The sequence below is a fragment of the Lutra lutra genome, chromosome 3, assembly GCF_902655055.1.
Source record: "Lutra lutra chromosome 3, mLutLut1.2, whole genome shotgun sequence".
NCBI lineage: Eukaryota > Metazoa > Chordata > Mammalia > Carnivora > Mustelidae > Lutra > Lutra lutra.
This window is the reverse complement of record NC_062280.1, coordinates 166,518,073-166,531,553: the sequence shown is the minus strand read 5'-3', so window position 1 is coordinate 166,531,553 and position 13,481 is coordinate 166,518,073. Positions and strand designations below refer to the sequence as shown.

Below are 13,481 nucleotides of genomic sequence, written 5' to 3'. Positions count from 1 at the left end.
CAAATGTCACCCTATCAGTAAAGGCCTAATTCCTCTGATTAGAAATAGCACCCCCACCTGAAGGCAGTTCCTAGTTTCACTCCCATAGGATTTTCTCCATAGGATTTATGACATTCTGCATTTACTTTTAATTTATTGTCTATCTTGCTCCACTTGAATGTAAGCTCACGAAGGCCAGAATTCTTGCCTCGTTTGTACCCTGCTCTATCTCTTTTGCTGAAACAGATGATAAGCCTACATCCTAGGCTCCTGGTGAAGCCCTGCGGCTACCATTGCTGTGTAAGGGATAATCAGGAGGGGTCTTTCATATCACTACTTCCATTCAGTTCAGACCTCTCTTCTCACTCATAATTCTCTCAGAGGAATCTGTCTGCCCTAATCTAGTAAAGTGTTCCATCTGACAAATTCCTATAAAATTAAGAAGCCATGAACAAATTAGGAGAGGGTAATTATGCCTATTTATTATATAGGTATGCAGTCTGCAATTCCTTAATACATTGCTGAACAGCTAGAGTACCACATCTGGTAAGAGGTAGTCCTCAATACAATGAATTTGTGTATGACTAACTAGTTAGGATAATACCGTCTATAAAAACAAAAGATAACAAAGAACATTAACAAACCAAAGAACTGTATAACTGTAATTGGTAGGCCACTTGGTACCTACTATGGATAAAGTCACAATGACAGCATGTGAGACATCTGATTTGTCTTGAACAATGCACTTTAGACAGAAAAAAATATATTTGAGCTATTTGAGGTACTATTATTATTATTTTTTTTTAATGAGGTACTATTATTATTATCAATCCTTTTACATATGAAAAAGTTCAAGCCTCTAAGGGTGAAATGACATCTATATATCACAAATCAGCAGTTTTCATGTGAGACCCTCTGAGGGAATTCATAAGATTAAAACTGTTTTCCTAATAATACTAAGATTTTTTTTTTTTCCTCTGTCCTGCTCTCCTTCTCTTATGCCAGTTCAGTGGTGTTTGCCAGTGGCTATCTGATGTGTGCTGAGATCATCACCTTTAAGGCTAATGGAATGAGTGCTTATGTATTCTTGTGTTTTAAAAATGTCTCAGTGCTAATTTCTTTTTTTTTTTTTTAAGATTTTTAATTTATTTATTTGACAGAGATCCCAAGTAGTCAGAGAAGCAGGCAGAGAGAGAGAGGGAGAAGCAGGCTCCCTGCTGAGCAGAGAGCCCAATGCGGGGCTTGATCCCAGGACCCTGGGATCATGACCTGAGCTGAAGGCAGAGGCTTTAACCCACTGAGCCACCCAGGCACCCCTCAGTGTTAATTTCTAATACGATAAATACTAATAGATATAGCCCATATATTCTTTTCTTCTGTTTAGAAGCTCCTTGGGGTCCTCAGTAATTTTGTGAATGTAAAGGGATGCTGACATGAAAAAATTTGAGACAGGCCATAGATGAATCCTATGTGTAGCTGTATAACCAACACACGACAGATCCTGAAGTAGACCACAAAGATCTCCTTCATTAACTCCTTTTCCATCACACCAACTCCTCTCTCCTCTACTATCCCCACCCCCCGGCAACCACTAATCTGTTATCTCTATAATATAACTTTGAAAACAATGTAAACTACCAGTTTATGATAAAATGATTCATTTCTAGGGACTGTGTAGCCATTAACTTCATAGCCCTATTTATTGCTTGACTTTGGAGATCAAAGGTCGAGACCCTTTAAAATTTGGTGATCTGAATACCATTCACCATTTCCAGATCAGGGCCAGAAAATAACAAAATAATTTATTAACTGGGTACTTTGCAGATTTTGGCTATTACATAATTAACAAATCTAATTTGAAAATACATGCAGTTTTTTTAAAATGATGCAACACACTTACAGATACATATTCAGGAATAGAAAGCTGGTCTTCAGGAAAATCTTTTAGTTTCACATATTGCTCTTCTGTCAATTCAAGGTCACGCAAGTTTCGGCGAATATCTCCCGCCTTCTCTCTTAGCTGAGTATTTGTCTCTTCTAGTTGCTTCTGTCTCAATAAAATAGTTTCCATTTCTTGTTTCATTAGTTCTTGATATTTTCTACATTAGGAAAGAATTTATGGCAAGCTTAAAAACATCTTTAAGATTTAATTTTCTCAAAGTTACCTTTTATATTAACATAAAAACATGAAATAAGCAACTCTCTAGTGTTTTTGGCTCCAGGTAAATGCTTATTTATTTAAGCAGTTAAACACAAAATGATTCTATACTCATTACTAAATGTGCAACCACATAAATTGTTAAATAGAAAACTGATATTCTTAAAGAGTAATTTTCAAAATTCAAATTATAAAATCATACATTTCCCCTCTTAAGATTTAAACTTTATACATCTATTTTGGACCCTACTCATCAAAATAACTTTCATTTCTTTCTATGCAGATACTTTAAGGTATACTGCTTGAAGACAGCAACACTGAACCACTGTAAAGTATTCATTCAACCAATGAGGTGATAAAGGGGGTAATCTGTACATAATCATTCTTAACGAATACATGTAGCAGACATTGCTATCATGAGTTGCCTATTTGAAGATTTTGAGCAGGAAGGGACAACTGATTCTCTCCCCTTCCTACTGTATCACATCCATCAACATACGAACATGTTGTTACTTTTCCTACCTTAAAAAAAAAGAACATTGACCCCATTTCACTGCCCCCTCTGCTTGCTCCTCCACGCAGCAAAACTTCTCAAAAGTTGTCTAGACTCACCATCTGATGCCCTTCCTCATAAACCCATGCCAATTAGTTTTTTATCTTTCTCCTGAAATCTCAAGGTGGCCAATGACATCCAGATTGCTAATGATCAATTCTCAGTTCTTTCCATCCTTGACCTTATGATTATTAACACAACTGATCTCTCCCTTTACACACTTTCTTCACCTGACTTCCAAGTCACTATACTCTTGTCATTTTTCTCCCATTTTTCCAGTGGTGTTTTCTCAGTCTCCTTTTCTGATTTGTCTTAATATTAGTACTTGGCCCTCTTTTCTCTCTGTATTTACTACCTTGGCCAAGTCATCCAGTCATATGACTTAAATATATACTCTCTGTATCCTAATGCCTCCCAGACTTGTATCTCTAGACCAAACTCAACACCTACACGCAGATTTCTAATATAACAACTTGAACTGAATGTGTCCGAAACTGAACTCTCACTCTTCACTCACAAACCTCTTCCCCTGTGGTTTCCCTATCTTAGTTGACAGCAATTCCACCCTTTCATTTATTTGAACCAAAAATGTTGCCACAATCCTTGATTCCTTTCTCTCTCTCTCTCTTTTTTTTTTTTTTTTTAAAGATTTTATTTATTTATTTGACAAAGAGAGACATCACAAATAGGCAGAGAGGCAGGCAGAGAGAGAGGGGGAAGCAGGCTCCCTGCTGAGCAGAGAGCCTGATGTGGGGCTTGATCCCAGGACCCTGAGATCATGACCTGAGCTGAAGGCAGAGGCTTTAACCCACTGAACCACCCAGGCGCCCCTCCTTTTTTTCTCTTGAACCCCACATATAACACATCAGCGCAACCGCAACCTTCAAATTATATTAAAAATCCAACAACCACTTTTTACTAACATCGATATCAAGGGTATTATTGCAATATCATTTCAACTGCCTTCTCAGCATCATTTACTCTGAAAACTGCCTTAAGAATTACAGTAGAAGCCCTACCACTGAATGCACTGGTTCCCAAAGTATTGTCCCCAGACCTGTGGCATCAGCATCACCTGAGAACTGGTAGAAATACAGATTCTTAGGAATCACCCAAATCAGAATATCAGAGGGTGGGACCCAACAATCCTTTTTAACAAGACCTCCACGTGGTTCTGGTACATACTAAAGTTTCAGAACCGCCGGTCTAATGTTAGAGTTCCTGGTCACTGGTTAGATAATTTTTTTAAGTATCAGTTAAACAGTGAAATCTTACAAAGAGAAAAGATAAGCACTTCACACATTTACTTCTAATTAGCACACAGAAAGAAGCAGTCACTTGTCAGATTTTCTACACAGGGTTCAGATTTTTTAAAATACAAAGGTATGCTTTGTTTTTGTGTAAATCATTGTTCGTGGCAGCCAAGTTCAATTTCTTTACCGTAAAAGACACTTGGGAAGAAATCTGAGAGGATGCTTTTCTATGGATTTGTTTGTTTTTTTGTTCCCAACTTTCAAATCTGTCTTGCTTTAACTTAATTTGATGGTTTTTTTTTTTTTTAGTCACTCACTTTTATTACATTGTTTCAAAGAATTCCTTATAGTTTTCATAGAAGGAGCTCATCTTTTTTTCCACTCATATTTCATTGTTTACATAGTTCAGTAAGAATGACTATCATAGGCACATTTGACAGTAAATAAAATGGGAGTCTCTGTGAATAATCAACTGGGAGAAAGAATGCAAGCAAAATAGAAAATAATTTAAACATGCAGAGTTAAATGGGCCATGAGAATTAGTGTGCTTTACAAAGGAAATGAAGAAAGTTTAATCCAGACAACAGGTTAAGTGGTGGTGAGTTTAGAGAATTTCCATTGTCATTTATGGATCACTTACATCAGCAATGTTTGCTGAATGAATGTTGAATTTTGACTTTATATATATATATGTGTATATATATATATATATATTTATATATTTATTTATTTTAAAGATTTTATTTATTTATTTGAGAGAGAGAGATCACAAGTAGGCAGAGAGGCAGGCAGAGAGAGTGGAAAGCAGGCTCCCTGCTGAGCAAGAGAGCCCAACATGGGGCTTGATCCAAGGACCCTGGGATCATGACCTGAGCCGAAGGCAGAGGCTTTAACCCACTGAGCCACCCAGGTGTCCTGACTTTTTATATTTTGTATATTGTATCAAGTAATCTTTTTTGTTGGTTTGGATATAAAAATTTTACCATCGCTGACTTAAAATTGCTCTATTTTAGCTTATAATTGCATGCATAAATAGGTAACGAAATTACTTTTAATGGCTAAATAGGTATTGCTGTTTTTAAAAAACTTTCTTACCTGGCATCCTTTTGTTGAAAAGTCAATTGATTGTCTAATCTCAATGTTAGTAGCTGCTTCTGGTGAAGTGCATCATTAAGTTTCTCTTCTAATTCTTCAATCTTAATAAAGAGAAAGAGGTAAATTATATGGTCAACTTTCAAATTTATCACTATAAGATGTCTGAAAAATACTAAACGTTAAATAAAAAAAAGAATGCTTAAAAGCAACAGGCTAAAAATGGATATAGGTTCCTCTGCAATGGTTGTATTAACAAATTACAGTCTGTTCATACAAATGGTTCAAACTGTAGCCACATACAAGGGTTTTTTGCCAGGCTGTCATTAAGACTGCTTTTTCCCCTTAACCCACTCACTGAGAAGCCCACTAACAACTGGGATTTTATTTTGGTGCCTTGCCCAGGTAATTACTTCCTTGTTAGACCCTGCATTTGTCCTCTTGATCCATACATCTCCAAATGACTACTCCGTGAGTGATGTCACAAATGTCCAAGAAACACTAGCCCTCAGCCTCACCTAATCGTATATTCCTTGCACCTCCCTAGTCTCTGACACAAAAAATACCTAAGTCAATGTTGATGTCTACTTCTGCTCAGAGCTTATTCTGATAAGCACCATTTTGTTGTGGTTGTTGTTGTCAAGTCCACTTCATAAATAGCTGTCAAAATGGCTCCATCCACTGATAAGTCTTCAGTTAGACCCCTACCGTCTCTCACCAGAATTGTTTCCTTGTGCGCAGTTTTGTCAACCTCCAAATTTATCTTCCTTAATTTCTTTTAAAAAATGTTATCAAAAACTTATTTCCCCAGTTTTAAATCCTTCAGAGAATCTTCACTGTTTTCAAAATAAATTTGAAACTTCATGGCATAATGTACCAGTACTTCTTGATCTGGCCTTTGCCAGCTCCTTTCTTCTCTGGTCGCTAGCTTAAAAGAATACTCTGTTCCAGGAAAAATAAGTGCTTGCCATTCTTCAAATATGCTGTGGTCTCTCTTAAGCCCCCATGGACTTGGGTTTTGTTCTTAGTCTAATTAAAAAATTCTTTTCTTTTCCTTTCAACACAGGTAATTCTTACCCATCTTTTAAAAACTGATTAATTTAACAGCCAATCTTTAATATATTCAAGTGGATTCCTCTTGCATCAATAAATTCCCCACCTCTACTGGATCATTCCTATCATTAAGCAAACTACTTCTATCAACCACTGAAAAGAACAACAAACAACACTCCCTTGATCACACCACTCCCTTTGCTAATGTACCATTTCTCTGCTCACCATCAGAGCAAAACTTCAATATTTTTTCCCATAATATTCCAGTAAAAGTATTCTGAATCACCTCTTTTAATACTCAGTCCACTCGTAATTTCAGCATATTTATCTAATTTGACAGCATGATTTAACACAGTAGATGACTCTATCCTATTTTGGATTCCATGTTATTTTTCTTTTTTTTTTTTTTAAAGATTTTATTTATTTGACAGACAGATCACAAGTAGGCAGAGAGAGAGGAGGAAGCAGGCTCCCCGTTTAGTAGAGAGCCCGATGTGGGGCTCGATCCCAGGACCCTGAGATCATGACCTGAGCTGAAGGTAGAGGCCCAACCCACTGAGCCACCCAGACGCCCCTATGTTATTTTTCTTTTGTTTTCCTCCAAACCCACTGGCCACTTGTAGGCTTCTCAGCTTCTTCCTCTACACTATTTATAAATGTTGGACTCCACTTCATGTGGTTTGGGGCCCTCTGCTCTCACTAGATAATGTCATCTAATCCGATAGCTTTTAGTGCCATCTATATGCACCACACCACACAGACACACTCAAACACACACACAGAGTCATAGACTCACCCCTAAACTCTGACAATTCCATTTAGGAGTCTAATAGGAATCTAAAATTTGACATGTTCAAAACAGAACTTACATCTTACCTCCCAGATCAGTCTTCTCCCAGCCTTCCATTTCTCAATAAATGGCTCCAGTAGATGAAGCCAAAAACTTAAGTCTTACATAAGGCAATAACCTAATTAACTGTCTTCTACTTCTACCTTATCTGTCCTTGGTCTATTACTTCAGTGCCATTTTGAATACAAATACCAGGACATGTAACTCTAATTGCCTAAAATCTGCCAGTGGCTTCTCTGATTACACAGTCTAAAGCAAGGGATAATAAACAATGGCAATGGGCCAAATCAAGCCTACATCCTGTTTCTCTACAGGCCATAAGCGAATAGATTTTGTGTTTGTAAAGGGTTAAAATAAACAACAAAGAATATGTGCTAGACCACATATGGCCTGCAAAGCATAAAATCTTTACTGTCTGGGTCTTTACAGAAAAAATTTGCTGACTCCTTATCTAAAGTAGAAAACTCCCATTGCTAAGTGATGCTGTGTCACATGACCTTGAAGATCTCCCATTTGTTTTGGGATCATAAATCTCACTTGAATTTCATCTACATAAAAAAGGGACCCTGCCATATCCAGTTATATTCCCAGCAACATGCCTCAATAAATGTCTTAAATCAACAAAAGACAACCACATTCCTCATAATTATTATTTTGCATCTCAAGAATGCTGTTACCAAAAGGATAGAAACTTCTACTCTTTCCAGGGTTACAACTTTCACAATTTTAACTGGCTTCTAACTTAGGCTCCTTAACTCAGAGATAATCAAGCTGGGAAGATGCACCCCTCCATTTACTTCCCAAGTAATAAGGAACCAACAGATCTCAAGTGAAAGATAAAAAGACTTTCTGGCATTTAAAAATTGACAGGCATGAAGATTGAAGAGGAAAGGAATGAAGAAGTAAAGCAAGGAAGGAGATTTAGGCATCCATGGGCAGGGGTAAAAATGGAAAGCTAACAATTCTCTAGAATCAGGAGGCTTAGCCTAAGCTGTTAACCTGTTAAATTCTCTCAGTGAGCAAGAGGGAAGTGGGACTCAACACTTTTGAGTTCCCTTGGAGAAATGTGTTCTTATTTTTGGATATGGAGAAATCAAATCAACATGGATCAAGATATTCATAGTAAAAAACTCTAACATTAGGAATAAACTCTAACAAATGTAAAAATTGTATTGCCACCATACTGTTGTGGAAAAGACCTTAAATTTCATAGGTTCACAGACTTCCTAACTTAAAAAGACTGTGATGAATAGGAAAAAATCTGCTACTTGTCTGCCAACACCCCACTCTTCTCTTTTAATGTAACTCTGATTTTTATTAGTGACAACAATGTATCCAGTTAAATATATACATTTCTCAGCTTCCCTTCCCACTCCTTGCAGCTAAAGTGCTCATGCTATATAGCTCTAGCTTATTGAGGTCACTGGCTTGAGCTTCTGGGAAAGCTTTTTAAAAGGGAATTGAGTTGTGGGGCTTCTGGGTGGCTCATCTGGTTAAGTGCCTGACTCTTGGTTTTGGCTCAGGTCTGGATCTTGTGATAGTGAGACCTAGCCGTGCGTGGAGCTGTGTGTTTAGCCGGTAGTCTGCTTCAGATTCTCTCCATTTTGCGCTCCTTGCCCCTCTGGCCCTCCCCCTGGTAGCGCAGGTTTACTCTCTCCTTCAAATAAATAAACAAATAATATCTTAAAATACATAAATAAGTAAACAAATAAATAAATAAAATCTTAAAAAAAATAAAGGAGAATGAGTCCTTTGGCATGTGCTCCATTTTCCCATTATCGTTCTTATCTTTGTCTGTAACATGGATACTATACTGGAGGGAGATCAGCCATCTGTGACTTTGAGGTGAAAAGCACATGCTTAAAACAGCTGTGTGCAGAAGGTTAAAAGGAGCCTGGGTTTCTAACAATATCAAGGAGTAACCACCCCAAATCTAAATTACCTACTTTCAGATTTCCATTAAACCAGAGAAACAAAATCCTTCTCCTGTGTTACACAAGCAGCGACCACCTTCTAAGCCTCTGGTCCTAGTAGCTGAACTTCATGTCCAGAACACTGCACAGTTGGTTCAACCTCTTTCCACAGCAAAAATACCTAAACCATGACACTTGACCAATCAGGATGACTTTAATGCTTCTAATGATAGGAAGCTCATTAACTTAAATTGGGTCATTTAAATGTTAATTGCAAGGATAGGTTTATAGTCCGCAGAAATTTACTTTTCCTGTGACTTTTTTTTTATTTTTTTTTTTAAGATTTTATTTATTTATTTGACAGATCACAAGTAGGCAGAGAGGTAGGCAGAGAGAAAGGAAGGGAAGCAGGCTCCCCTCTGAGCAGAGAGCCCGATGTGGGGCTCGATCCCAGGACCCTGGGATCATGACCTGAGCCGAAGGCAGCGGCTTTAACCCACTGAGCCACCCAGGCACCCCAGCTTTTCCTGTGACTTTTATTATCTATAGTCTAGTAAGGGAAATTTATTTTATTTATTTATTTATTTTTTAAAAGATTTTATTTATTTATTTGACAGAGAGAGATCACAAGTAGGCAGAGAGGCAGGCAGAGAGAGAGGGAAGCAGGCTCCCCGCAGAGCAGAGAACCCCATGCGGGGCTCGATCCCAGGACCCTGAGATCATGACCTGAGCCGAAGGCAGAGGCTTTAACCCACTGAGCCACCCAGGCGCCCCGGGAAATTTATTTTTAATAATGTCAAGTGTAGCACATATATACAATGGAATATTACTCGGCCATCAAAAATGAAATCTTGCCATTTGCAATGACATGGATAGAACTACAGGGTATTATACTAAGTGAAACAAGTCAATCAGAGAAGAAAATTATCATACGATTTCACTCATGTGGAATTTAAGAAACAAAACAGAGGATCATAAGGGAAGGGAGAGAAAAATAAAATAAGACAAAAACAGAGAGGGAGGCCAACCATAAGAGACTCATTAACTATAGGAAACAAATTAAGGGTTGCTGAAGGGGAAGTAGATAGGGGATGGAGTAAGTGGGTAATGGGCATTAAGGAGGGAATTGAAGTAATGAGCACTGGGTGTTCTATGCAACTGATGAATCACTAAATTCTACCTCTGAAACTAATAATATAATATTTGTTAATTAAATTGAATTTAAATGAAAAATGTTTAAAAGAACCATTCATGTTACGGTATATACACCTGTACAAGTTTGAGAATATGGCACAGTAAGAAAAACCGCTTTCTATTCTTGGGGCAACTTACACAAACATTTCAATTTCACTTGGGTAGAGTATGGGCTTTAGATCTCTCAGTCTGAATCCTACCTGGCTCCATCACTCCCATCTAAATGGCCTTGCTATGCTATTAACCATTTGTGATTCTGTTTTATCAAGAGCAAAACACGGTTCAGTCCTTTATTTAAGGTAGTTGAGCACTTACAATGTGCCAGGAACTGTCCTGAGTGCTGGAGATACAAGAAGTATCTCCAAAGAAACCCTCATGAACCTCACAGTCTGCTGAGAGAGATAAATACCAAAACAAAGTCAGGTAGTCCTATGAACATGTATATAAGGCACAGAGAAAAAAGGGAATGAAAAATAAGAATAATATTTTAGTAGACAAGAGCAGTGATAATTCATATTGTGCGCTTACTAAATGTCAGGAACTACTACTCTTACTTTTTCTATTGATTCATTCAGTGTTAAAGGATAGAGAAAATTCCACTAAAAGCACTTATACCTCACAGAGTTGTTGTGAAGTTTAGTGCAAGAACACATGAAAAGCTCATGGAACAGTGTCTAGGTGTAAGCATTCAATAAATGTTAGCCATTAATATTTCTAATAACTTTATCCAAAGTATTTCTTTACTTCATTAAGACCTTGAACATTTAGGGCTTAGGACACTTCATTTTCCTAGAGAGACATGGTCAATGATTTTTTTTTCTAGTGGCAAAATACTAAAGTATATTGCTATGATTGGCAAAAGCTAAAATAGGAAACTGACTTAAGAGAGAAAGTATAACTGAAACAACAAAAGGCAGGGGTTGGAAGAGGTGGGATCAAGAGCAAAAGTGGAGAATCTACTATTGGAAAGAAAAAAATTTCTCAGAGACAGAAGTAGTAAGAGTTAAGTGTCTCCTGTTCTCTCTCTTTTTTTCTTTTTTTTTAAGATTTTATTTGTTTATTTGACAGACAGAGAGAGTTGTGCCCAAGCAGGAGGAGCGGCAGGCAGAGGGAGAAGAAGCAGGTTCCCCACCGAGCCGGGAAGGACGCTGGGATCATGACCTGAGCCTAAGGCAGATACTTAACCACTCAACTGACTCAGCCACCCAGGCACCCCTTGTCTCCTGTCTTTCTGAAATCACTATAAATTTCTCAGAGTTAGTGACTTTACCAGATCTTATATAAAATACTCTTAAGTATAACCACACAAGGCAAAAACAAAACAAAACAAAAAAACAAGGACCAGGACATTCCTTCCTATTTGGCAAAGATACCAAAGACACTGAATCTCCAGGGCAGAGGACTACACTGACTCAATAATATAATTATGATCAAACTAGTCACATCAACAGTAATTCCCAATGAAGCAGAAAACATCTTGGCTAGAAAAAAAACACCTAAAAAGATATACCTCACACATGCTATATTTTAAAAATTGAGCCTACAGAAGCAATTCATCCCTGCCCAACTTCAAATCATCCCCTTTCAAGACGTTTTATTTAATACACAGAAGTATAATTCACTCTCCCTCTCCTTCCAAAAAGCTTTAACTATGCAAGAAAATACAATTTTCTTTTTGAAATGATAAATGTATCATTTCGAGTTCAGATTACATATATAAAATTTTAATTATTTATCTTCAGTTTGAAGACAATAACGCATAAAGGTAACAAAAATTACACTTAATCTTACCTTTGTAAGATAATCCACTTTCAAGTTGTCTATCATCATATTTTTCTGGGATAGCTCTATTTTCAGTAACTGAATATTATGAAGTAATTCCTTACGTTCGATTAGTTGCTGGGTGATTTTGATTTTACCATCTCGCTCTTCTGATGATGAAATATCATCTGTAGGAACTGTTGTTTCTAAACTAATATCTTCAGATTCCAGAGAGCTAGAGATGTTCACTTTTTTTGATGCCCTGGCAATTTTTCGAGACATTTTTTTTTTTTTTTTTTTAATGGCTCAGTTTTCTTCTCCAATTCAGTTTCAATTTTCTGCAGGTTAAAAATATTAAATGTATTCAAACATTCTCTATGGAAAGCTTAAGTATATTAAAGAGATACTAATGAATGCCTAAGTAGTTATTAGACAATCTGGAGGACCCCTCATCTTACAGATTAGTAAATTACTGCTCAAATCAAACATATTAAGCCAAGCTCATTAAATCCTACTATGAATTTGCTCTTGATGAATAAAAAGCCCAGTTCCTGGGGACAGGAATCTTACTTGTAAGAAACAAAGAAATGTTCGAGATTAAGGATAAAAGCCCCAGTCAGTAGTATCCAGGAAAGCTACTAATAAAAGCAGCACGTGTTCAAGGTTAGGGAAATCACTACTGAGTTGATCAGGAGAAAGTTATGTCTACTTAGAATCTTGAAGGATTTAGAGCAGCAACAAGAGAAAAGCATGCAAGAAGTAATGTTGGTACAGAAGTGGCGAAAATGCACAATAGCAGAAGATAATGATAGTCTTGCTAGAGCCAAGCCTTTGTGATATTGAGTAGGACTCGCCCTATCCCCCATACACAAACACCCATATAACTTTAATAATCAAGACCGCGAGAGCTTTGAATGTCAAAATGTGTTCGAAATTTATTCTGCAGGCAATGAGGCGTCACTTAAGATTTTTTAAAAAGGGAAACAGTGAGACAAAAACATTCTAATAGACTTCCAGATAAAAGGAAAACAGGAACGTAGAAAAGATAAACTCAAGTATTCTAAATCGAACTTCTTACCCTTTCACAAGAATTTTAGCAATTCTCGTTTCAACACTACATGACATAATAAATTATATACGGTATTGCAGACATCAGCTTTTCTAAACTAAATGATTAGAAAAGCGTGTGGAGGGCAAACGGCATCCCTCCCAAAGGGAAAAAGGGTAAAGAAAGGTGAAATCTGAGAGAAGCAACATCTTGGTTATAAAGGATCGGGGGCTGGGGCAGCCCACATGTGTGGAGTGAAGAAGAAAAGGCAAACTTGGCAATGTAGGATGACTCCCTGCCCCGTGTTGAAAGGAAGGGATAGGCGCGAGCTACCTGGAAAGATTCAACTACTCCACGTCTAAGGCTGGATCAGCCACTACCGCCGCCTCTTCAAGGAGCTGAAAGTGTCCCCCAAACAGAAACTCAGGTTGCAGCTCCTCCAGAAGGAATTTCAGATTGGGGACCGTTAGGACCCGTAACCAAGACAACCACTCCCGAGCGGGCAGGAGGACGGAGGAAGAGGCTGCGTGCAAGCGCCCTCGCCGCCGGAACTCAGCCTGGATCCACCCCAACGCGGGAAGCAGTGCATGCTGGAAGTTGTAGTCCAGAGGCCAGCCCCGCCCTGGT

At 37.8% G+C, this 13,481-nt stretch overlaps 1 protein-coding gene across 3 annotated transcripts in view; it reads right to left on the bottom strand.

Moving 5' to 3' along the window:
- The window catches only part of PIBF1 (progesterone immunomodulatory binding factor 1), a 199,672-nt gene extending 186,255 nt beyond the window's left edge, over positions 1-13,417 (bottom strand). Inside the window, exons 1-4 of one of the 3 annotated variants that reach the window (XM_047720116.1) lie at positions 13,188-13,417; positions 11,837-12,144; positions 5,039-5,139; positions 1,880-2,078 (exon numbers count right to left, since the gene is read on the bottom strand). In XM_047720116.1, coding sequence (XP_047576072.1) covers positions 1,880-2,078; positions 5,039-5,139; positions 11,837-12,088 — 552 coding nt within the window. In that variant the 5' untranslated portion in view covers positions 12,089-12,144; positions 13,188-13,417. The remainder of the gene's footprint in view (positions 1-1,879; positions 2,079-5,038; positions 5,140-11,836; positions 12,145-13,187) is intronic. The other 2 variants (XM_047720117.1, XM_047720115.1) reach the window with 2 other exon arrangements.
- Between the last annotated feature and the right edge of the window lie 64 nt (positions 13,418-13,481).